Here is a 26,855-nt window from a genome sequence, read left to right as displayed (position 1 = left end):
GTTTAAGTAGCAGCCCCACAACTGTACAACTCTGGCAGATAAAGCCAATGAGACATTGATGTTGGTCATGCTCAGGGGACTCAGGGGAATGAAGTGGACGGATTTACTGGACTGGACCATTCACCTCAATCTCCGCAGCCTTTTGCGGGTGACATGCTGTCTTTGTGTGGGCCAAGCTACAGCAGTAGAGGCAGTTCAATGGGAGGTGAATGGAGGCTTAGAGTTATTGTCATGCATCCACCTCTTAAATCCCCTTGAGCTTGTCATGAAGGAGCTGTGAAGGAATTTGAGTTGCCTTGTAAATAAGACCGTAGACTTTTGTTTTTAACCAGTTGTCAAGCCAGTATTGTGTCCTTTTCTGTGCAACGTTGCATCTTTCTACCCTGTATTTACTTTGTACTGACCCTTCTGTCTGCTCTCCAGAGCAGTGCTGCAGTGGGCAAGGAGAAGGCTGAAGTGGAGGCAGCCAAGGGGGCAGTGGAGGGCCAGGCGGGACGTCTTAGCCAGGAGGCCGAGAAGCTGAGAAAGCGGGCACAGGAGCTGGAGAACGAAGTGGCCAAACTCAACCGTATCATTGATGATGCCAAGCTACAGGAGAGCAAGCTGGGGGACAGAGTCGGCCGGCTTGAGGTGAGGAACAGAGAAACCTAATGTACTGTAACTACTGTAGCAACGGTCATAGAAATTGTTCAAATGTTTTTTAAACAATTTGCATAATTGCAACTGTTGGACAGTGGATGAAGATACTCCAAACTTTTAGAATATGTATAATCCATCACATGAATTACAGCGCATTAAACATTTACTGGCATGGACAAAGGGATTTTGGTGGGAATTCAGGTATTCAATTTATTGTCAAATAAAGAAAGAAAAACAGAAATCCACTCATACTGTTTATACATTATCTTATTGTATCAGTTTTTGTAGATATATACAGTTGAAGTCGGAAGTTTACAAACATTTAGGTTTTAGTCATTAAAACTCATTTTTCAACCACTCCACAAATTTCTTGTTAACAAACTATAGTTTTGGCAAATCGGTTAGGACATCTACTTTGTGCATGACACAAGTAATTTTTCCAACAATTGTTTACAGACAGATTATTCCACCTATAAGGTTCATCCTTGGCAGCAATTTCCAAATGCCTGAAGGTGAAATGTTCATCTGTACAAACAATAGTACACAAGTATAAACACCATGGGACCACGCAGCCGTCATACCGCTCAGGAAGGAGATGCGTTCTGTCTCCTAGAGATGAACGTACTTTGGTGCGAAAGTGCAAATCAATCCCAGAACAACAACAAAGGACCTTGTGAAGATGCTGGAGGAAACAGGTACAAAAGTATCTATATCCACAGTAAAACAAGTCCTATGTCGACATAACCTGAAAGGCCGCTCAGCAAGGAAGAAGCCCCTGCTCCAAAACCACCATAAAAAAGCCAGATTACAGTTTGCAACTGCACATGGGGACAAAGATTGTACTTTTTGGAGAAATATCTTCTGGTCTGATGAAACAAAAATAGAACTGTTTGGCCATAATGACCATCGTTATGTTTGGAGGAAAAAGGGGGAGTCTTGCAAGCCGAAGAACACCATCCCAACCATGAAGCACGGGTGTGGCAGCATCATGTTGTGGAGGTGCTTTGCTGCAGGTGGGACTGGTGCACTTCATAAAATAGATGGCCTCATGAGAAAGGAAAATGATGTGGATATATTGAAGCAACATCCCAAGACATCAGCCAGGAAGTTAAAGTTTGGTCACGAATGGGTCTTCCAAATGGAAAATGACCCCAAGCATACTTCCAAAGTTGTGTCAAAATGGCTTAAGGACAAAAAAGTCAAGCTATTGGAATGGCCATCACAAAGCCCTGACCTCAATCCTATAGAACATTTGTGGGCAGAACTGAAAAAGTGTGTGCAAGCAAGGAGGCCTACAAACCTGACTCAGTTACACCTGCTCTGTCAGGAGGAATGGGACAGAATTCATCCAACTTATTGTGGGAAGCTTGTGGAAGGCTACCTGAAACGTTTGACCCAAGTTAAACAATTTAAAGGCAATCCTACCAAATACTAATTGAGTGTATGTAAACTTCTGACCCACTGGGAATGTGATGAAAGAAATAAAATCTGAAAGAAATAATTATCTCTACTATTGTTCTGACATTTCACATTCTTAAAATAAAGTGGTGATCCTAGCTGACCTAAAACAGGGGATTTTTACTAGGATTAAATGTCAGGAATTGTGAAAAACAGAGTTTAAATGTATTTGGCTAAGGTGTATGTAAACTTCCGACTTCAACTGTATATATATATATATATATATATATATATATATATATATATATATATATATATATATATATTTATATTGTATGTGCCTCATTTGCATAAACACACAGGGTGTATTTGCATATATGGATACATTAACATAACAGGGCTTCAACTACCAAATTCTTTCTCTGTCTACCCTACCCTCACTCTGATGCGCTGTCTAGACTGCCTCATTAATTACTGTTGTTGTCAAGTTCTCTTGCATAATTAAACAAGTGTATCAATAGCAGGATATCCTTGGATTAAAAATCAACACACTTTGCTCTAGATTAAACATATCTAAAGATACTTTACATTGTTTATGAGATCAGACATAATATCACCATAATCATTTCAGTGCATGTAATTTGTAAACATTTCAACTGTATTCAATTCTTTCTTTCTTCTCTTTCTTGTGATGTAAGTGTCGAGGCGGTGCATTAAATCCCTGATGAAGCTTTAGCATAATCATAGATTCAACTGAAAGACATTGTATTCCATTGAGCCCATTTCAGCCGTTACCAGGGTGTGTTTGACAGGTCATTACAAGCATTTCCGCAGTCGTAATGTTAACAAATAAAAATGACAGGCACGAAACAGTCGCTGGAGTAAAATGAAAGCAATCAATTCAGCAAGATTTAAGTTACAAGTGTATTTTGCATCCCTCAAACACATGAAATAGATGGCTGAAAAAGACAGATCCTCGGGTGTAACATGAGCTGCTAGTTATATAAAGGAGAGCCACTGTAAACTGCACAGGAGTGTCAATCAGATTGACAGTAATAAAACTTTTCACATTGAAGATCAGATCTGTTACCTATTGTCTTATGCTGGTGTATGTTAATGTGTATGTGTAAACTCACAGATAGAGAAGAGGCAGCTGGAAGAGTCTTTGGAAGAAATCAAGGAGCAGGAGGAGGAGATGTCACGTGCCAACCGTGCTCTGACCACACGGTTAGAGGATGTACAGGTAAGATTGACCAGGCTTTAACCACACGGTTAGAGGATGTACAGCTAAGATTGACCAGGCTTTAACCACATGGTTAGAGGATGTACAGCTAAGATTGACCAGGCTTTGACCACATTGTTAGAGGACGTACAGGTAAGATTGATCAGGCTTTGACCACATGGTTAGAGGATGTACAGCTAAGATTGACCGGCTTTAACCACATGGTTAGAGGACGTACAGGTAAGATTGACCAGGCTTTGACCACACGGTTAGAGGATGTACAGCTAAGATTGATCAGGCTTTGACCACATGGTTAGAGGATGTACAGGTAAGATTGACCAGGCTTTGACCACACGGTTAGAGGATGTACAGGTAAGATTGACCAGGCTTTGACCACATGGTTAGAGGATGTACAGGTAAGATTGACCAGGCTTTGACCACACGGTTAGAGGATGTACAGGTAAGATTGACCAGGCTTTGACCACATGGTTAGAGGATGTACAGGTAAGATTGACCAGGCTTTGACCACACGGTTAGAGGATGTACAGGTAAGATTGACCAGGCTTTGACCACATGGTTAGAGGATGTACAGGTAAGATTGACCAGGCTTTGACCACACGGTTAGAGGATGTACAGGTAAGATTGACCAGGCTTTAACCACACGGTTAGAGGATGTACAGCTAAGATTGACCAGGCTTTAACCACATGGTTAGAGGATGTACAGCTAAGATTGACCAGGCTTTGACCACATTGTTAGAGGACGTACAGGTAAGATTGACCAGGCTTTAACCACATGGTTAGAGGACGTACAGGTAAGATTGACCAGGCTTTGACCACATGGTTAGAGGACGTACAGGTAAGATTGACCAGGCTTTGACCACACGGTTAGAGGATGTACAGGTAAGATTGACCAGGCTTTGACCACATGGTTAGAGGATGTACAGGTAAGATTGACCAGGCTTTGACCACACGGTTAGAGGATGTACAGGTAAGATTGACCAGGCTTTGACCACATGGTTAGAGGATGTACAGCTAAGATTGACCAGGCTTTGACCACATGGTTAGAGGACGTACAGGTAAGATTGACCAGGCTTTGACCACATGGTTAGAGGATGTACAGGTAAGATTGACCAGGCTTTGACCACATGGTTAGAGGACGTACAGGTAAGATTGACCAGGCTTTGACCACATGGTTAGAGGATGTACAGGTAAGATTGACCAGGCTTTGACCACACGGTTAGAGGATGTACAGCTAAGATTGACCAGGCTTTGACCACATGGTTAGAGGATGTACAGCTAAGATTGACCAGGCTTTGACCACATGGTTAGAGGATGTACAGGTAAGATTGACCAGGCTTTAACCACATGGTTAGAGGACGTACAGGTAAGATTGACCAGGCTTTGACCACATGGTTAGAGGATGTACAGGTAAGATTGATCAGGCTTTGACCACACGGTTAGAGGATGTACAGGTAAGATTGACCAGGCTTTGACCACATGGTTAGAGGACGTACAGGTAAGATTGACCAGGCTTTGACCACATGGTTAGAGGATGTACAGGTAAGATTGACCAGGCTTTAACCACATGGTTAGAGGATGTACAGCTAAGATTGACCAGGCTTTGACCACATTGTTAGAGGACGTACAGGTAAGATTGACCAGGCTTTAACCACATGGTTAGAGGATGTACAGGTAAGATTGACCAGGCTTTGACCACACGGTTAGAGGATGTACAGGTAAGATTGACCAGGCTTTGACCACATGGTTAGAGGATGTACAGGTAAGATTGACCAGGCTTTGACCACATGGTTAGAGGACGTACAGGTAAGATTGACCAGGCTTTGACCACATGGTTAGAGGATGTACAGGTAAGATTGACCAGGCTTTGACCACACGGTTAGAGGATGTACAGCTAAGATTGACCAGGTTTTGACCACATGGTTAGAGGATGTACAGGTAAGATTGACCAGGTTTTGACCACATGGTTAGAGGATGTACAGGTAAGATTGACCAGGCTTTGACCACATGGTTAGAGGATGTACAGCTAAGATTGACCAGGCTTTGACCACACGGTTAGAGGATGTACAGCTAAGATTGACCAGGCTTTGACCACATGGTTAGAGGATGTACAGGTAAGCTTGACCAGGCTTTGACCACATGGTTAGAGGATGTACAGCTAAGATTGACCAGGCTTTGACCACATGGTTAGAGAGGATGTACAGGTAAGATTGACCAGGCTTTGACCACATTGTTAGAGGATGTACAGGTAAGATTGACCAGGCTTTGACCACATGGTTAGAGGACGTACAGGTAAGATTGACCAGGCTTTGACCACATTGTTAGAGGATGTACAGGTAAGATTGACCAGGCTTTGACCACATGGTTAGAGGACGTACAGGTAAGATTGACCAGGCTTTGACCACAAGCTCGGGAGAATTTACTGGTGAGAATAATAAAGCATAAGTACCATTATCATATCATCCTTACCATTCTGACCCATCTTTCTAAACTCTTTCTGTTACAGAGGAACTTGACCAAGCTGAACCATGACCACAGAGAGCTGGAGGAGAGGCTGAAGGAGGAGAGGAGTCAAAAAGAACAGTTCAAGAACACTAAGAATGAGATAGAGGATGAGAGGAGTCTGCTGGACCGCACAGTGGAGAAACTACAGAGGGAGGTGAGTGGACCAACTAAAGGCCTTCGGGCATCCTTGTTTTAGTCAATCAAATATCACACCACATGCATGTGTCAATGTGTGCATGCATGTCTGTTTGTTAGCAAGGCTAACTATACCTTCTCCCTCTCTCCCTGTAGATGAGTGAGATCGTGGAGGCCTCTCAGTCTTCCACCCAGGAGCTGCAGGAGCAGATAGACGTGTACAAGGAGAAGAACCGTCGGGAGCTGGCTGAGCTTCAGAGACAGCTGAGGGAACGGGGTGTGGAGCTGGACAAGTCCCGTCTGGCTGCTAAGTCCCTACAGGAGGAGGTGGGTTGGTCAGTGCTCCCCATGACAATGGAGGATGACCCATTGTCCTGTCTCAGTGTGTTGTAAACCCCCACTCAGGGTCTGTACAGTGAGGTCATGGCTTTGGAATGTGTCCTCTCCCCTCTTATACTTCCCCTTTGCCCTGAACTGGACCAGAAGGTCACAGCTGTAGATGCCTGGTGGCCTGGTGGTATTACAGGGTTAAAGAGGTTAGATAATGTATATTTTCATAGATATCTATGGTTTAGCATGAAGAGGTGGAGCTGTGGAGGGTGGTAAAATAAATCTGAGTCATTGTTTTTCTATTGGTGAAGCATCAGAATGTTTTAGCAATCTAGAACTTCAGACACTAGGATGAATTTATGAACCTCTTTTAATTGAACAATATCAAATTATTAGCTGTGACTATCTTACATTACATCCATTGTTCTCATACATTAAGGGAGTTGTAGCTAGGTAAGCTTATGGAATTTCAATTGAGCCTCTGTTAAGTTCTTCATGGCATTTTGCCTCATTTAGGAATTCTCCAGCTAATATTTTTCCAATTACTGTGGTTCATTTTCACAATCTAGCTATAACTCCTTAGTAGCTGTGATCTGCACCACATAATGTTGTTATAACCCAGGGCCACTGCTCATTGGGTATGGTTTGACCTACTAAACACTTTGGAATTTTTGGAATGTTTTTGTTGAATATGGGATAAGCATTGTTTATTTGATCTAATAATGTCCTCCCTCATTGTGTGTCTGAGTTACTAACCCCTGCAGAATGTCATTAAAGAAAACCTATTTCCTACAGTAGGTTAAAGACAGGTGGCCAGACTCAGTCCAACACAGATCAAACACCATTGGAATTGTGAGCCATAACATGCTTACTTTTTCCATAGAAATGTGTCCGTTTTACAGAAGAGAGAGGACTTGCTGCTAATGGTTCATCTTTGTGTTGTAGTCTACCCAGTGTAATGTATATGCACAGATGGGATAGGCTGATGTATCTTTGTCCAGCTGGCCTACAGGAAGAGGGGGATGTAGTGTCATTGTTGTGAGAGCAGGAATGTCTGACCCCACATCCTCCTCCCGACTGACACACTCCTCTAAAGCCTGGTGATGAGGTCACTGTTTCATCTGCTTCAGATCTCCAGTCTGTCCCAACCCCCACATATATCTTATAAGCATGCACATTGAGACCTGCTAAAGACAACTGTGTTTTCTTCTTTCATCTTCTTCACTCACCAGGCTAGTGTTTGTGAAAGTTTCTCTTAAGTCAGTATTGTTAAAGGAACAGATGGCATCTTGTGGCCACTGCTGAAATTGCATTGCTAAAGCAGACATGACAGGTATGGATGTTACTGTAACAGTATGACACATACGTGTGGTTTCTTGTTCGCTGTGGTGTACTGGTAAATGAGTAGGAGGCATTCACAAAACTTGTTTTCCATTCCCATTCTGTTTTAAAAGTATGTGTGGTGTGTGTCCTGCAGCTGAGCCATGTGGAGGAAGACCTGAGGCAGTGTAAGAGGGAGAGGGATGATTCGGTGCTCAAGGAGAAGGCCCTGGAGCAGAAAGTCTATGACCTGGAGGTGGAGGCAGAGACCAAAGCCCACTCCAAGGATGACAAAATCCGACAGGTCAAACTCATGGAGGTAGATCTTAATTATTCATTTCACATTGTCTCTAAACTATACATGTGTTCATGGAGACTTTTTGGGCTGTATTAATTGGTTATCTTTGAGTCTTCAGTCAGTGTATGCTAGTCCTTCATTTAGTCTGTTTGTTTGTACTCCAGTCCTGAGAAAGGAACAGTTCCCAGCTAGCACATAACGTTCTGAGAACCATATGTTTCTTAGAGCTTGGTGAGAACAGCGTTGTCCTATGTTTATTTTGCATACAACCTTCATACAACAACTTTCTGGGAATGGTGCAAGATAGTTACTTGGTTTTAGAACATTCCTGGCATATTTAAGGAATTTGACAAAATAACATTTTCTTGGTATTTCATTACTTGAACAGAATGTTTCCTAAAAGTTAAAACATGGTTACAATCAATAAAAATGTTTGTAATGTTCTAGGAACATTCTCCAACTGGTTTGACATTGGGCATGTTCTTAAATAGTTCAAAGAACGTTAAGACAAATTCTGTGGAAATGTCAGTACTTGTTGAGTGGACTAATTCCATGGATAGAGAACATAAGATTATTGTTTGAGAGATAAGGAGCATGTTATTATGCACATCTGGTTAAAATGGTGTGCACGTGTTCAGTGTGTGATATAGGAAATATGGATCTGATTGGATGCGCCTAGTTTAATTGGCAGGCCCTCATTGGTTGTTGGCCAGGGTATTCAAGTGTGCAACCTTTGAGCGGGTGCAGATGGAACCGGCTATGTTGTATCCGCTGTCATGTTAGAAATAAACCGTCTTCATGATGTTAATGTTTTATACGGTCAAGTTTCTCTTTGCAATAACTAAAAATAATCTGCTTCCTTTAACCGGGGATGCAACAGATTGGCCACAAGGTACGAGTTTGTCTGAAGGAGAACAAGAGCGAGCAAGAAAGTGCAAGCTCCGTCGAGACAGTCTGTGTAGAAAAGCTAGCACCGACGATGATGTTCGGCAAGGCCGAGGATTTTCACTGAGGACAGTGTCGAATAGATTTGTTCGAGGATAAGATTTGAAGTACGAGGATAAGTCAAAAGCCATTTTTGTTATTGTTGGCAGAAAGTCTCACAATTTGTTAATGGACTTGTGCTCCACAGAAACCAAGTGAAAAAAAAAAGATTGTCGGTCAAACTGTTGAAAAAGTCACTACGTACCGAGGACAAATTTAATTACTGAAAGATGAAAGTTTCAGTCAAGGAGTCAACTCAAGGGAGAGCCTATTAGTGAGTACTTGGCTAGTTTAAGAAAAGCATTAGCCACATGTAAATTTGGTCAGTTTGAGTCATTACGTGATAAATGTGTGCAGTGTTTAAAGTGCAGAGCTGAGAAACCGTTTACTAAACGTAGATCACACAAAATACTTTTGAATTAAAGAGTGCACAGCAGTTCTCACAAAATACTTTTGAATTAAAGAGTGCACAGCAGTTCTCACAAAATACTTTTGAATTAAAGAGTGCACAGCAGTTCTCACAAAATACTTTTGAATTAAAGAGTGCACAGCAGTTCTCACAAAATACTTTTGAATAAAGAGTGCACAGCAGTTCTCACAAAATACTTTTAAAGCCAAATGCAGTCGTGAAGAAAAACAGGTAAACCATGTTACCATTGCGCGGGAAAAGGGCACAAGCCAAATGAGTGCCGCTGCAAGAAGAACACACAGCCAGGGCCTGTCGGGAGTGCAAGAAGAACACACAGCCAGGGCCTGTCGGGAGTGCAAGAAGAACACACAGCCAGGGCCTGTCGGGAGTGCAAGAAGAACACACAGCCAGGGCCTGTCGGGAGTGCAAGAAGAACACACAGCCAGGGCCTGTCGGGAGTGCAAGAAGAACACACAGCCAGGGCCTGTCGGGAGTGCAAGAAGAACACACAGCCAGGGCCTGTCGGGAGTGCAAGAAGAACACACAGCCAGGGCCTGTCGGGAGTGCAAGAAGAACACACAGCCAGGGCCTGTCGGGAGTGCAAGAAGAACACACAGCCAGGGCCTGTCGGGAGTGCAAGAAGAACACACAGCCAGGGCCTGTCGGGAGTGCAAGAAGAACACACAGCCAGGGCCTGTCGGGAGTGCAAGAAGAACACACAGCCAGGGCCTGTCGGGAGTGCAAGAAGAACACACAGCCAGGGCCTGTCGGGAGTGCAAGAAGAACACACAGCCAGGGCCTGTCGGGAGTGCAAGAAGAACACACAGCCAGGGCCTGTCGGGAGTGCAAGAAGAACACACAGCCAGGGCCTGTCGGGAGTGCAAGAAGAACACACAGCCAGGGCCTGTCGGGAGTGCAAGAAGAACACACAGCCAGGGCCTGTCGGGAGTGCAAGAAGAACACACAGCCAGGGCCTGTCGGGAGTGCAAGAAGAACACACAGCCAGGGCCTGTCGGGAGTGCAAGATGAATACACAGCCAGGGCCTGTCGGGAGTGTCAAGTGAAAAAATAATGACGAAGCAAACAAAATGGAACAAGCACCCGGATGCTACGGAGAGAGAGGCCTCCTTACTTCGACTGCAGGAAGACTAGATGATCAGCACCAGGGCAACGAACACCAGCGAGAGAGAGGCAAGAACATCATTGCAACAGAGATGAGCATTACATCTCACATGAGCCAGACATCTGATAAAGGGACATCGGCTGTTTGCCACTGACTGAGTTGGGTAACGTAAAAGGAATTGAACTGTTTGCATTAAATACAGGTAAAGACATTACTAAACCGTACTGTATATGTAAGGGTAGATGTGAGACCCAAAATGGAAGTTGATACAGGTGCAGCAGTTTCTGTGATAGAGGTTGTATAACCGCAGGTTCAAGAAGGTGAAATTGAGCCCTGCTGTTACATACACCTCAGGGAACGCAACACCCGGCTACAACTCAACTCCCTGTGGAGTGGGGAAAAAAGGGACGTGATTGTAGGTGCGGGTAAGGAGGACAGAGGCAGAGAATATTACCATTTACAAGGAATTTATTCTTGCTTCACACGGTAAGGTGGGGAAAAGGGGCTGGATGAACCAAAGAAAAGTTAATGTTCCCTCTCCTACCTTACCTGCCTACCCACTGGTTACCTATTCTTAGCACCACCTGGCGCACTAACCAAAACACAGCGGGGTGGTCCGCCCAGGTCTTACCTAGTGTGCAGAGAGAGTAAATACTACGGGTATATGTATGCCTGCAGGCCTCTTGCCTAAAAACTACCAAGGTGCCTTCCCCTTCCCCCCCTGGGAACAAATGAACAGAATAATTCAAAACTTATTGAACAATTTCAATAAACCAAAAACACTAGGTACTATGGTATACACATCCCTCTACAGGAACAGCTCAAAACCACTTTCAACAAATTTACCAGACCAACACCAGACATCTCTCTCCTAACACATGACATCTCTCTCCTAACACATGACATCTCTCTCCTAACACATGACATCTCTCTCCTAACACATGACATCTCTCTCCTAACACATGACATCTCTCTCCTAACACATGACATCTCTCTCCTAACACATGACATCTCTCTCCTAACACATGACATCTCTCTCCTAACACATGACATCTCTCTCCTAACACATGACATCTCTCTCCTAACACATGACATCTCTCTCCTAACACATGACATCTCTCTCCTAACACATGACATCTCTCTCCTAACACAAGGAACACTGGCTTTTAAAGCTGCAGAAGGAGTCGGTAATTGCATTCAGCTGTTTCCCCTGACGAGAGGGCGGGGTCAGAGCTCCAATTAGAGATGAGCCGACCAATCAGCTGCTTTGGAATCCAGGAAGCCATCCTGAAATGCACACACGTACAAACACATACAGTTGAAGTCGGAAGTTTGCATACACCTTAGCCAAATACATTTTAACTCAGTTTTTCACAATTCCTGACATTTAATCCTAGTAAAAATTCCCTGTTTTAGGTCAGTTAGGATCATCACTTTATTTAAGAATGTGAAAAGTCAGAATAATAGTAGAAAGTTATTTATTTCAGCTTTTATTTCTTTCATAGCATTCCCAGTGGGTCAGAAGTTTACATACACTCAGTTAGTATTTGGTAGCATTGCCTTTACATTGTTTACCTTTTGTCAAACGTTTCAGGTAGCCTTCCACAAGCTTCCCACAATAAGTTGGGTGAATTTTGTCCCATTCCTCCTGACAGAGCAGGTGTAACTGAGTCAGGTTTGTAATCCTCCTTGCTCACACACGCCTTTTCAGTTCTGCCCACAAATGTTCTATAGGATTGAGGTCAGGGCTTTGTGATGGCCACAAAGCCATCACAACTTTGGAAGTATGCTTGGGGTCATTGTCCATTTGGAAGACCCATTTTCGACTAAGCTCTAACTTCCGGACTGATGTCTTGAGATTTTGCTTCAATATATCCACAGCATTTTCCTTTCTCATGAGGCCATCTATTGTGAAGTGCACCATTCCCTCCTGCAGCAAAGCACCCCTACAACATCATGCTGCCACCCCCGTGCTTCACGGTTGGGATTGTGTTCCTTGGCTTGCAAGCCTCCCTCTTTCCTCCAAACATAACGATGGTCATTATGGCCAAACAGTTATATTTTTGTTACATCAGACCAGAGGACATTTCTCCAAAAAGTATGATCTTTGTCCCCATGTGCAGTTGCAAACTGTAGTCTGGCTTTTTTTATGGCGGTTTTGGAGCAGTGGCTTCTTCCTTACTGAGCAGCCTTTCAGGTTATGTCGATATAGGACTTGTTTTACTGTGGATATAGATACTTTTGTACCTGTTTCCCCCAGCATCTTCACAAGGTCCTTTGCTGTTGTTCTGCGGTTCTGGGATTGATTCGCACTCTCTAGGAGACAGAACGCGTCTCCTTCCTGAGCGGTATGACGGCTGCGTGGTCCCATGGTGTTTATACTTGTGTACTATTGTTTGTACAGATGAACGTGGTACCTTCAGGCGTTTGGAAATTGCTCCCAAGGATGAACCAGACTTGTGGAGGTCTTGGCTGTTTTCATTTGATTTTCCCATGATGTCAAGCAAAGAGGCACTGAGTTTGAAGGTAGGCCTTGAAATACATCCACAGGTACAGCTCCAATTGACTCAAATGATGTCAATTAGCCTTCCAGAAGCTTCTAAAGCCATGGCATAATTTTATGGAATTTTACAAGCTGTTTAAAGGCACAGTCAACTTAGTGTATGTAAACTTCTGACCCACTGGAATTGTGATACAGTGAATTATAAGTGAAATAATCTGTCTGTTAACAATTGTTGGAAAAATTACTTGTGTCATGCACAAGTAGATGTCCTAACCGACTTGCCAAAACTATAGTGTGTTAACAAGAAATTTGTGGAGTTGTTGAAAAACTAGTTTTAATGACTCCAACCTAAGTGTATGTAAACTTCTGACTTCAACTGTACAAACACACAACAACAAGGAAACTGGGGAACATAACACCTGCAAACTTTGTGTTTAAAAACGTACAGTAAAGAGTCACAAGTTCTAAGAGGGAAAATCTCTGCACTTAGAGAAGCTGTTGAAAAACAGCTTGTCAAATTAGAGTCAGAAGGGGTCCTTACTCTAGTTAACTACAGTGAATGGGCTGCTCCAATTGTGTGTATACCGAAAACAGTCAATACAGGTAACTATCAATCCGTGGCTGGAAGTAGATCAGTATCCGTTACCAAAAACGCAGGACTCGTTCACCAAGCTGATTTGTCACAGCCATACCAGCCAGTACAACTAGAGGAGAGCTCTAAGCACTATCTCACCATGAATATGCATACGTGGTTGTTTAAGGTCAACAGGCTTCCTTATGGTGTTGCCTGTGCTCGAGCTATTTTTCAGAAAATAATGGATCTGATCCTACAAGGTATAAATGGGGTAATCTACTATCTTGATGATATACTTATCACAGGGCGTAACACGGTAGAGCACATGAGAAATCTTGAAGAAGTGCTAAAAAGACTGAAATCTGAAGGTTAAAAGAGATGTTATTTCTTCCAGAACAGCATAGCCTATCTAGGTCATGTGATAGATGCAGAGGGGATGCACCCCATGAAACAGACAACTGAAGCTATTAGGCTCCCATTCCTACAAACACCACTGAGCTCAGGTCTTTTCTTTTGTTACTTAACTATTATGGAAAATGAATTCAAAATCTGTCTACCATAGTTAAGGCTGTGACCGCTCTACTGCAGAATGCGCATAGCTTAATTGGCAGGCCCTCACTCAACTGGCTATGTTGTATCTGTTGTCATGTTGGAAATAAACCGTTTCCATGATGTTAATGTTTTATACTGTCGAGTTTCTCTTTGCAATAACTAAAAAGAACCTCCTTCCTTTAACTGGGGATGCAACAATTTATAGGTTCGAATCTCACTGATGCCGTGTCACAATAAAAAATAAATGTGTTTGCATGATTAACGTCTCAGGAAATTAATTTCTATGTGTCCTATCTGTGCTAAAGAGTTAAAGCAAAATAAGATGTTATTAAAAGTCTTATTAAATGATTCAGTGAACATTGTTATGAAATTATTTAAAAACCTCCAAATAACCTATAAATTCTGTTCTCAGACCGTTAATAAAACCTCCCAGGAAAAAATTCAAGGAACCAGAATAAAACATTCTCAGAACCTCCCTGCAACCAAAAAATGCACATTCCCAGAAAAGGCAACCTTTTTACTTTTGTTCTCAAAACGTTTAAATAAAACATTCAGTTTTATCGGTCAGGAAATGTATAGCTTCCCATAACCAATGTGAAATCAAAAACATACAATCCCACAACTTCCAAGGAACCAAATGTGCTAGCTGGGATCTTTCCTGAGTTTGTTATAGACACAAGTCATGTGTACTGCAGGCCTCTGGTGTTGACAGTGGTGTGATGGCAAACACGGCAGAAGGAAATCTAAAGCTGCCATTCAGAAAAGCAACCCCATGTTTACAGCAAGGTCAAATAATAATGTCATTGGTATTACCATGTCAATGTTGATGCTGTGTACTGCAGGACAGGATCAATCAGCTGGAGCTGGATCTGGATGAGGAAAAGCAAAGTGGAGACCTGCTGATTGTCAGGATAGACCGAGGCAGAGAACAGGTGAGTCCCTGACCACTCTAACTGACCTCCAGTCAGTGGGGCATTCTAACATTCATTAACCATGGTTCACCATTTTGTCTCTGACTCTATTGTGACCGGGAGTCACACTCCTAAACTTCATGAACTTCATTATCATCTGCAAAAGACAGAAAGCATTTCAAGTACAGTCATTCCAGAGCAGCTTGGCATAATGTGACATCTAAGCTTACACCCCGTATCAGTTCTTTGTGCTTGTCTGCCATCCCTTCCCGCCATCGACAGCTCAAATACCCACACACACAGACCTACATACCGAGCCATTCTTCATTGCGTGTGTGTGTGGAACAGCCACCCAAAAATCCCACTATCCAAGTTAATTTGTGTTCTGGAGAGAGCAGAGGGGTTATTGCCATGTAAGAGGATCTTGCATAATCATTCAGTTTGGCAGGCTGCCTGCTCGGTGTAAAAGCACCAATCCAATTTCCATGCATCAGTCACAAAATACCCCTTTTAATGCACCACCTCAGCCAAAATATGCACACTGCCAAATGTATCAAGTTTATGGCAATGGAGTTCACTTAGCTGTGACTGCGTCTCAGGGACAAATCCATTTCTTGTGGCTGATCATAGTTCTCACATCCTGAGGGAGTCAGACCTAAACACTGCAGCTTTCCTTCCCCTCTGATAAACCTGCTGATGTTGCCATTATAAACTCAGATTGAGATAAGAGTACATGCTTCCTGGAGAAAGAGTTGTTGTCAGAAAGCGTTGCTAACTCAGATCAGGAGACTGTTGGACCGGTGCTTTTTAATGAGGAAGTGACATTATTCCAGATACAATTCATGTACAGGACAAGCTTTTTCTTCTAGGATGTGTTTGTATTATTCAACACGTGCTAAGTGCATTTACCTCCAAGGATCTAGCCTGTTGCAATACCTCTGCAATGCACTGTGCTCTCATTGATTTACATACTGCCAATGCAATCATGATGCATTTTTCATGTCTATCAAAGATAGGACTAGTTATTTTACAGTCAGGTTCATTGTGCCGCTATGGTAAGATTAAAGGGCTAAGTCTGCACAGTCCTCCAACATTGAAATGGATGAAAATGTAAAGACCTGAACAAAAGTATGAGAGGCCTAAAAGGAGTGAACAAGTACTTACATTTCCTTAAAGGCAAGAAACTCCTGGCACAGAGAAAAGAGTAGCACTAGACAAAGTGGCATTACCGCAACACTGGGCCAAGGTGAGTTGCCAAGGCAACAGTGGAGTGGTGTACAGTCCTAGTGAAGTGGATGAGGTTAGGATAGGAGGATGTGGTGGTGGTGGTCAGGGGGATAGGGGGAAGGAGAGAGTGGGGTCTGCATGGCCATGATGGCTTGGAGTGAGGGAGGGGGCAGGGGCAGCAGGAAGAACACCTGCGTCTCTCCTGGCACCAGGTGCTCTTCTCCTGTCTAAATGAGAGTAATCTCTCCTCCCGCCGTTTCTCACAAAGCAGATTAGTTTCTGCTGTATGTTCCAGTCTGCTGAATCAGCTCCCTCAAGCACTGAACTGGGCACACCAGTTATGTGGCCCATCGTTCATCAGAGCAGCCCACCTTCACACACTAATTGGCATAAAATATCACCCATACTAAGCTTCCCTCGCAAAAACAATTGTTGATTAGTTGTCTTTTTTCCATCCACATCTGTATTCCCTTCTCTTGAACTAGTCTGTCTGTCTCTCCTGCTCTCTCTCACTCTCTCATTCTCTCTTTCTCTCTGAGACAATGAAGTAGTTTGACAGTTTGAGTTTGTAAGTTTGAGTCAAAGGTTGTTTATTATTCTCAGTTTCTAATCTTTCACAGAAATAGTCAAGCTTAAAAGATAACATTTGCATTTTTCTCTGTCTGGCTTTTGGAAGAAGTTCAACTCCCTGAGGAATTGAGAGGCTTCAGTGCATTCCCATCACTAGCTATGATAGGTTAATCTAAATATGACTGATTTATCACTCTGAGTCTATCTGAATGTAGATTACTGAGAGCTGACGTGAGATCAGTTCAGGGGAATGCAACCGAAATAAGAATATCCAAACCCTCAATTAGCTACAGGAAGGCTCCTTCCACCTTGAGTAAGACACTACAACAACTGCACACCTACACATACAGGAAGGGTTCTTCCTACAGACACATGAGCAGCCTCTCATAATAATTGTGTTCTCAGGTTGTGTAACTATTGAGATGAAGGTCTCCGCTCTGATTGACAGGTGGAGCAGATGAGGAATGAACTCCTGCAGGAGAGGGCAGGCAGACAGGACCTGGAATGTGACAAGATGACTCTGGAGAGACAGGTACACACGGCCCTGTTCTTCCCGCTCCTTCTTACCTTCCTGTCTGGGGAGAAACAACAGCAGTCTATCTGTGAAAAGTCCCTTACCAAAACATCTCAAAACATGCACTCATCTAATCCATCTCTATCTTCTATCTGTCCTTCTCTGTCTCCATCTCTATACTCCTGCTCTGAAAATGTTCTTGTTGACCAAAACATGACCTAATAAAGTAGAACTAAGACTGTGTATCAAAGTTGTTTCTCACACTGTTTCTAACAGAACAAGGACCTGAAGAGTAGAATAGCCCATCAGGAGGGCTCCCAGAAGTCTAACAAGGAGGGCCTGGTGAGCCAGCTGGAGAGCCGGATCCAGGAGCTGGAGGAGAGGCTGGAGGGAGAGGAGCGGTATGGTTAGGGTTGGGGTTGGTTTGGGTTCCTAGGGAGAGGTGGGATTGGGGTAGGGGTTGGAGGGAGAAGAGAGGTCCTGCTATAGGGACCAGTGCTGCCTACAGACTCATTACAGAAGCTGTTTGGCTCTAATTAGGTCACATTGCACTTAACCTTGGTTCTTTGGGTTGGTTAGTTTAGTTTTACATTCTTTAGGTTATACTGCATACTATGTGTAGATGCATGTAGTATGTGGCACATGGCCAATTACCTTGTGGTTTCCAGAGTGTTTTATGTACTGCTACAGTATGTGACATGTAGCAGATCGGTAGTCTTACCCATGATGCTGTGTTTTCTAGGGACCGTGCCAACCTGCAGCTGGTGAACCGGAGGCTGGAGAGGAAGGTGAAGGAGATGATGATGCAAGTTGATGAAGAGCACCACTCACTGCAGGATCAGAAGGACCAGGTCAGGATGCAACATACACATATATATATATATATACACACACACACACACACACACACACACACACACAAAAAAAAGCTGTTTTAACCCTCGGTGTTCCTCTTGCAGCTGAACCTGCGTCTGAAGGCCCTGAAGAGGCAGATGGACGAGGCGGAGGAGGAGATTGACCGGCTGGAACACGGCAAGAAGAAGCTGCAGAGAGACCTGGATGAACAGCAGGAGGCCAACGAGCAGCTCCAGAGCCAGCTCAAATCCCTACGCAGCGAGATGAGGTAAAAATGCTAAATACACACGGCTAACAGAAGACGCTAAGAACATGCTCATTCTGCTTTGGCATTTGTTTACCTAGTTAATTATAATGCAGCTCTAGCCAGCTGAAGGTAACAGCATGCACCAATAAATTCCACAGTGTAAAGCACATGTTTATGAAGTTTCACAGTTGCACACACATTATGTGAACCCACTATAATTGATCTGAACACATTCCCTACCACTGACCTAGGGTATTAATCACACCTTCCTGAGCAATGTAGTCTAACACGAACATAGTAAAATGCAATGTGTGTAGGCTTTAGCCCACTTTCTATCAAACTGTAACTCTTTCATACTGCGTAAACTACCTCACCCAGCCCTCCACCCAGAATAACACTAGTTTCCCCTCCCTGAAGGCGTAAGACCAACTCTGCTCCTCTGGACGACGATGATGATGAGGATGACATCAGCACGGACGGAGAGACCTACTTCCGCTCTTCATCTGGCTATAAACGCTCCTCTAGCCAAGACAACATCCTGTCAACATTCTCTTTGTGAACCAACACAATAAAGAGAATGTTACTAAAACTACAGAAGGACCAAGTGGACTGACTCCTATTCAGAGAGACCACTTTCAGGTCATGACGTGCTTTTGGAAAACCGGTCAAATAGCATAGTGATGTGTGTTTGCTTTTCCTTTTACAGTACATAGATTGAGAGGGAATGGCTAGATAATAGTTATTGATTAATTGCAATGTCTTGTAAATTATTGATTATAATTTAGCAATAGTTGAATTATCAGCACAATTTCTACGTTTGTAGAGAATCATTGCATGTGTCTTCTTACATCTTATAAATGATCCAGCAAAGAGATGTAAAGGGAATCCAATTATTCACCTTGTAATGCAATCTAAAGGACAGCATTCTGTAACCTCTTATGCCTTATTGAAATGTATCAATGTATTAATCCCACACTAGATTTTATATCTTTAATCAAATATGTTAAGCCGCTTATCAAGTCTGATAGCAACAAATTTAATTTGAAACATTCATTTTTGTATTGTGCATTAGAATATCAATTCAATTTTGTAATGAAGTCAGGCAGAGTGTAAGGCCTTAAATTGATTTGAGTGAAATATTAGCTATTTATTTACTTTTGAATATATGAAGAAATGGCTGAATGAAGGGCAATATGTTTTTAGGGAAATTTGTATGAGGGATTCTTCTTTATACAGATGCTTTTTTGTATATTTTTTAAACCTGAATAAGGAATAGTAATCCATCCATAATGTTAGCGTGGTCTACAGAACACATCTCTGTTTTATCACTTCTGTTTTCAGGTTTATGACTCCTGACTTATTCCAGTATTCAACCCTGCCATTATTAAAATAAGATACAGTAGAACTTTTATAAAGACTGGTTAGATCACTGTTCTCAAATCAAGGTTTTAGTTGGGCTTTTCTACTAACTACTGGGACTGCTCTGTTACTCCTGAGATTATTGTTTAAATCGTCAATAATCAATTTTTTTTGCATTATAGTAACAAACACATTCCTTACTTTTGTTTAAAAGTGATTCATCTCTGTATTTCATAGAAATATGACTTTTACCAGAAACATGTTACAATGTGAGAAGAAGCTATTTATGTTTATGGTATATCCTCCAAGAACTAAACAGTGTTAATATTGGACAAACGAGTCAATCTAATGTAAAATTAACATTTATTTTTGTGTTGCCTACTTTTGTATTTGCTATGTGCACCTGTGGGAGCATATTAATATGCTATATGACCATACAGTCAGTACCTGTTATAAGCATCTGTTGTGCATATATATTATCTGTTGGAGGGGACTGTCCTCTGTTATGCAAGTTTATATGATGAGGGACTTTCTACAGGTGAGCTGTATTGACAATCGATCTGTTTAGCTACACTGTGATGATTTGCACTGGCCGAGGGATTATTTCTGAAGGCGTCCAAGGCTGTTGCCATATGGAATGAAGAAGAGGCCTTTGGCTGTGTGCCTCCTCCGGGCGTTTTGGAGTGGGGGGGTTGAGAAGAAATACTGCCGCTACCTCTCTGTATGTACACATCTGTACTTTGCTGAGACTAAAAACCCTGCTAAAATGAAATAAAGTTATCCTTAGTTAATCTCACATGCTTATTGTCTCTGTAAATCATACTGCTGATCACATCTGTCTCTTCTAATCTATTTAGGTACACAAAATAAGCAACTTTGGAGAGTGTTTAGTTGTATGAGGAAGTTGAAAGGATTGACCTCAGTGGTGCGTGAATGCTTTATGATCCTCTTAGTGTGACCTCATTCATCCTACTTATTATTTTATTGTCTGGCCAAAGCAGCTGTGTCAATATCAGCCCCCCATATTTAATGGGGGATGAGTGGGCCAGTATTTTCCTGCTGAAGCCTATTGATCCTGTGTCCAGCACCTGACACCAAAGCACCGCAGGACAGGTCCTCCAAGGTCTCAGGGGGAAAGGACATGATTGATCCCTTGTGTTAAAGAGATGACACCATATGTGGGAAGGTGCAATCCAGGCTTCATTAGGAGTTATGACTACATTATTTTTAAAGGTATTTTACAGTTGACTACAGCAGAAAGGGAGTAGAGACAAGGCTTTCTTATCCTCTCAGCAAGACTGGCAGGTCATTGTTCCCAGGTCGTGACCTGCATTTGTCGCCATTCTGTGGAGAACAAACAAATCAACCTTTTAAATGCGTGGGGATCATCTCTCGCCCCTCTGTCAGTCCAAGCAGCATACACACACACTGGGAGTGCACTGCTCGGGGTGGGGCTTTTGTGAGGGCTTTAAAGAATGACCATTCTTGAAATTCTTGTCCCGTGCTTGGGTGAACTCATGCAGTAACTGGTGAAAGATGAGAGTGGGGAGCAGGAAATGGTCATGAGGTAGTAACTTTACAATTGCAAAATATTAAGCTGTCATGGTTGGTGGCTGTAGTGATTTTCTGTAAAGTTGGAAGTAGTGGACCATGGCCTCAGACACTATTTTTTTTTACCTCAGGTCTCAATTGTATAACTTTTACAATGTTTTAGTTGAGATTGAAGAATATCTTGTTCTTTAAGATAATATTGAACAATGAAAATAAGTAGTCCGACCAACTATTGAGAACTTTCTCAAAACGGTACATGGTACTCTGCTGCCCTCTAGCTGTAGAAATGCTAAAGGCACAAGTTAGAAGGTACGAGAAAGAATTTCAAAGACATCTGGAATGTTGGCTTTGTTTTGTCTGCTGTAAATTGTGTTCTCAAGTCCTCTTGATATTCTTCTCTAAGCTGGTCAAATGCATGCTTGCCTGTTGGTGAGATGGGAAAGAAGCATGACATGGTGATGATGAACAGGGGAGTCATCCACCCATTATTTTAGAAGGGGCAAGAAGTACATGAGGATGGAGGGAGGTCCAAATATCAGTAAATGTTGCATTTTTCAAACATCTGAAAGAGTGTTTCTCTGCAATCTTGACATTTTAACCAATAATCCACATTGATTCTTTAAGAACTTTGATGCCTTAGGAGTTTAGTACAACTGCCACTGGGATGTAGTATCATAACCCAACAATTAAATACATTTTTGTCTCTTCTAAAGTCAAACAATCTTGCCAGCAGGCATGCCAGCTAAGATAGTTAGACAAGCTACTCTAACTTGACTGATAGCCTGAAATGGCTTGGTAAGGAGTAATGAGGATGGGAGATTGGGAACCTATCTAGCTGGCTAGCTAAAGCCAACTTTATAAAATGGCCAGGTGGCTAGTATTACAGAAACAAAAACAACATTTGTTTTATTTATTAATCAAAAAAGAATCAATAGGCTTCATAGCTGAATCAAACTCATTTACAGACATACAGTACCAGTCAGAAGTTTGGACACACCTACTCATTCCAGGGTTTTTCTTTAGTTTTACTATTCTCTACATTGTAAAATAACAGTGAAGATGTCAAAACAATGAAATAACACATATGGAATCATGTAGTATCCAAAAAAAGTGTTAAACAAATCAAAATATATTTTATATTTGAGATTCTTCAAAGTAAACACCCTTTGCCTTGATAATAGCTTTGCATACTCTTGGCATTCTCTCAACCAGCTTCACCTGGAATGCAAGAATCTCAAATTTGGACTCATCAGACAAAAGGACAGATTTCCACCGGTCTAATGTCCATTGCTCGTGTTTCTTGGCCCAAGCAAGTCTCTTCTTAATATAGGTGTCCTTTAGTAGTGGTTTCTTTGCAGCAATTCAACTGTCATGACGTGGCCCTCTTTGGGTATAGCGTGCCTCCCCCCCTCTCTCTCGCTGCCAGGCTGCTGTTATCTCAGGTCGTAAATTCCTGTAGGAGACTCTCTTCCTCATGACCAGACAGTATAGAGAGAGAGAAGGTTTCACAGGTGTCACGGCCATTAAAAGAACTGGACCAAGGTGCAGCGTTGTGAGCGTACATTTTCTCTTTTATTCTAAATGACACCAACAAAACAATGAACAATACAAAACAAACCGTGAAGCTTAAGGCTATGTGCCATCAAACAAAGTTAACTTCCCACAAACACAGGTGGGAAAAAAGGTACCTAAGTATGGTTCCCAATCAGAGACAACGATAGAAAGCTGTCCCTGATTGAGAACCATACTCGGCCAAAACATAGAAATAGAAAATCATAGAAACACAAACATAGAATGCCCACCCCAACTCACTCCCTGACCAAACCAAAATAGAGACATAAAAAGGATCTTGGCAACAGGAGAACAAAGGAACCTCTTCTCCAGCATAGAACTTGAGAACTGAACAATGTACATGTTTTGGAGAAGGTGTACACGGTCGGGGAAGAATCCAGCTACGACCGGTCCATTTTGTTTAATGTTTGTGAAACTCATGAGAGACAATACAGCCACATTACCATAACTCTGTTTATACAAGAGTCTTAGTTATGAGGCTTGCATCTAATTTTTGTATAAAATAATGAGTAAAGATGAAACTATTTATGAACTTATGTAATGTGATTTTAAACTGTTTAATGAACTGTCTGTGATTTATTTAAAATTCAAGGCACACTTAACCAGCATGGCTACCACAGCATTCTGCAGCGATACGCCATCCCATCTGGTTAGCACATTATGGAACTATCATTTGTTTTTCAAGAGGACAATGACCCAAAACACACCTCCAGGCTGTGTAAGGGCTATTTGACCAAGAAGGAGGGTGATGGAGTGCTGCATCAGATGACCTGGCCTCCACAATCACCTGACCTCAACCCAATTGAGATGGTTTGGGATGAGTTGGACCGCAGAGTGAAGGAAAAGCAACCAACAAGTTCTTAGCATATGTGGGAACTCCTTCAAGAATGTTGGAAAAGCATTCCTCAGGAAGATGGTTGAGAGAATGCCAAGCGTGTGCGTGTGCAAAGCTGTCATCAAGGCGAAGGGTGGCTACTTTAAAGAATCTAAAATCTATTTATATCTACAAAAACACTTTTTTGGTTACTACATGACTCCATATGTGTTATTTCATAGTTTTGATGTCTTCACTATTATGTACAATGTAGAAAATAGTCTAAATAAAGGAAAACTCTTGAATGAGTAGGTGTGTCCAAACTTTTGACTGTGAGTCCTGCCCATCACATGCAGCTAAAAGCAGGACTGAGTTTGGGAAATCCTGCTAGAGTATCTAGCATCCTGCCTTGCATATCTTTTCTCTGTGGTGCACCTTGGAAGGAACCACTTACTACGGGGGTGGGGTACACCTTGCCTGGTCCAGTCAGTGTGCCCCCTCTTAAGTTTAGTAATTAATTCAACAAAACAAAACAAATATGATTTTATTTAAGATGACAAATCTGAGGGGGCAAGTGCCCTTGTGCCCCCTATGGGCATGACACCTCTGATGAAGTTTCATAACAAACCTCAACTACTTATTCATGATGGGAGAGAAAGAACATTTTACAGAATACATATTGAGAGACTAACACTGCTGGAAGATGAATTGTAGACAGTGTTAATGGGCAGGCATGCTGATTGATGTATGATCTCTATGGGTGACAGCGTTAATGATGAGGTAGCTAATGAATCTCAATAGGGGGCTGTGTCCCCTGGCAGATGGCTTTAATCACCCAGCCTGACTGTCAGGAGCCTTAATAGACGCAGAGGGAGAGAGAGGGTGGCTGCCTTCCACAACCACTGGCCCCCATTCACACCCCAAAACCACCATTTACTACAAAGATGACTAAATCTTAAAGATGCCTCAGTTTTTCATGAGTCAGATTTCCCTATCTCTCTTTAGCGGTGTTAGTCAGTGTTACCCTATATGATGAACCTGAAATATAGTAAAAACTTCCTCATCTTCAGTCATTTTAGTTTACACCTCATCATCACAGAGTCACTCTGAACCCCACAATGACTGCTTGTTTCAGACATATTTTCAACAATATGAAGGACATTTTAAGTCCTTAAAAAAAAAATGCTTCCAACACAAGATCATGCCTCAAGGTTTACAGTAACATCCCACTTGGCACAGACATCAATTCAACATATATTCCAAGTTGGTTCAACGTAATTTAATTGAAATGAGGAGGAAACAGCGGTGATTCAACCACTGTGTGCCCAGTGGGATCAGATAACATTACGAATGTCAAACAACCAGTTTGCTCTTCACTCACTCCAGAGAACTCCAACAACAGACAGAATAATTGTACAATTGGGACAGACAATCTGTGATATAAGACTGTCTGTCAGTGGGTGACGATTGGCTCTTCCGTGAGGTAGTTGCCAAAACAAAAGTCTATGAAATTCCACGGCTGTAGTGATGCAGGACAGACAACAGCTTTTGTTGTTGGTTACAACAACAACAGCCACTTCACCACGTCAGTAAGTATCCTCATAGAAGTGTAGTGACAGTCTTCTGAGAGTCTAATGCAGCCCATGGTTGATAGGAGAACCCAATTCACTGAGCCTCTATCTTACAAAACAAACAGAAAGCATCAGAAAGGAACAGACAACCTACAGCCAGCCTTCAAACACAAACTTCAAACACATCAAACACTGAATTAACAAGCCAGTAGAATACATACATGTTTTGTATGTTGCCTTGTTATTGAAAGGATATGAACTTGTCATCTGTGTCTGAGTTGTCTGTGAGCTTTAGGGTCGTGTGGTTGTCATTGTATGCAGTTTGATGTGCTGAGGATGCCAGGTCATGAGGGAATTAAATATTCTGGGCTTGAACTGTTTCTCCCTGGAAGCCTGCTGAGGTCTGAGCTCGTCTATCAGATCGGCTCCAGTATGAATCTAGTCATTCTTGAAAGACCAGCCAGGTGGAAACAAGAGTAACACTGTTGAATCAAGTGCCTCCCAGGAGCAAGACACTAAGATCACAATCAACACACCTTACCTGACATATAGTACTCATGGGATAGTGAAATATGGCATCTGAGTTTGATACATCCCTGTGTTACTTTAAGAAGTGATCGGTATAGCATGAAAGGGGGCTGGCTGACTGATTCAGAAGTAAACAAAACCATGGTGGTTAATGGTTAACCTTAAGGTGTGGAAATAACACTCATATTTTTCAGACAATTTACTTACTTTACATATTGGCGCATTTTTGTTGAAACATATGATATATTTCAGTTGAACTTTTCTATGCCTCCACTCAATGCCTATGTACAACATGACCTGTTACGCAATTGGTTTTACTATGAGACCAAAGACAATACCCTGAACATTAGTTTAGTTTCTATGTGTCTGTTTCTGCTGAGGGAGGACATAGAGTTGTAACCATACCAATGCCAGGAATGTGATCCCCCATTTTGACATGGAGAAATGTGTCAACTACTTCATGCATTTTTCTCAAGGAAGGTACAGTAGTATATTTATCTATATTTTCACATTCAATGCAAACTCTGGAAGGATCAGCAACCCCTCTTTGTCAAAACCCCCTCCTATAATGATCAAATATCAACTATCACATTTTAAATGAGCAGCCTACCATATCATCAACACATTTCACCCCAAGCCTTAAAACACTATCGAAACCTGAATATAAGCAAACAGATATCTGTCCATACAACCTTACTGTAATTCAACTCACACATGATTTCCCACAAACCATTCAATGTCTATAATGCATACACTCAATACTGCTACTGTACCAGAAGCAGTCCTGCCTAGCTACCAGTTTACACCTGGTGCTAACATGCATCCTTTGTCCTGATCTTGTCCACATTCTGATTGTGCACACATTTTAAAGATAGGTGTAGACGATTAAAGGACGCATTGTGATCTGATTGCAATCAGATCTTTCTGACCACCTTTGGAGGTAGTCAGGGACCCCTTGTATCTGGATATCAATCAAGTGTAAACAGATCTGGATGGTCAAACCATTTACCACTAGAAAAGCCTGGCCTCGAGGGACCCCCATTCGAGCCAGTGATTAGTCTTTTGGACGTAAACATTCTAATAGTCTAATAAATACATTTCATATATGGCATTGCAAAAATAATCG

General features: G+C 42.2%; 1 protein-coding gene across 1 annotated transcript; it reads left to right on the top strand.

Moving 5' to 3' along the window:
* Nucleotides 1-423: 423 nt before the first annotated feature.
* On the top strand, nucleotides 424-20,489 carry LOC112263722 (cingulin-like protein 1; the record flags this gene model as incomplete). Its single annotated transcript, XM_042330953.1, is given in 11 exon segments — nucleotides 424-630; nucleotides 3,176-3,280; nucleotides 5,784-5,936; nucleotides 6,074-6,244; nucleotides 7,725-7,886; nucleotides 14,853-14,942; nucleotides 17,167-17,250; nucleotides 17,509-17,633; nucleotides 17,975-18,083; nucleotides 18,192-18,355; nucleotides 18,752-20,489. Coding segments are annotated over 11 exon segments (1,512 nt in total), but the record flags the coding sequence as incomplete, so codon positions are not given.
* Between the last annotated feature and the right edge of the window lie 6,366 nt (nucleotides 20,490-26,855).

Source organism: Oncorhynchus tshawytscha, linkage group LG12 (genome assembly GCF_018296145.1).
Source record: "Oncorhynchus tshawytscha isolate Ot180627B linkage group LG12, Otsh_v2.0, whole genome shotgun sequence".
NCBI lineage: Eukaryota > Metazoa > Chordata > Actinopteri > Salmoniformes > Salmonidae > Oncorhynchus > Oncorhynchus tshawytscha.
The sequence above is the reverse complement of the archived record's forward strand: the minus strand, read 5'-3'. Positions and strand labels throughout refer to the sequence as shown.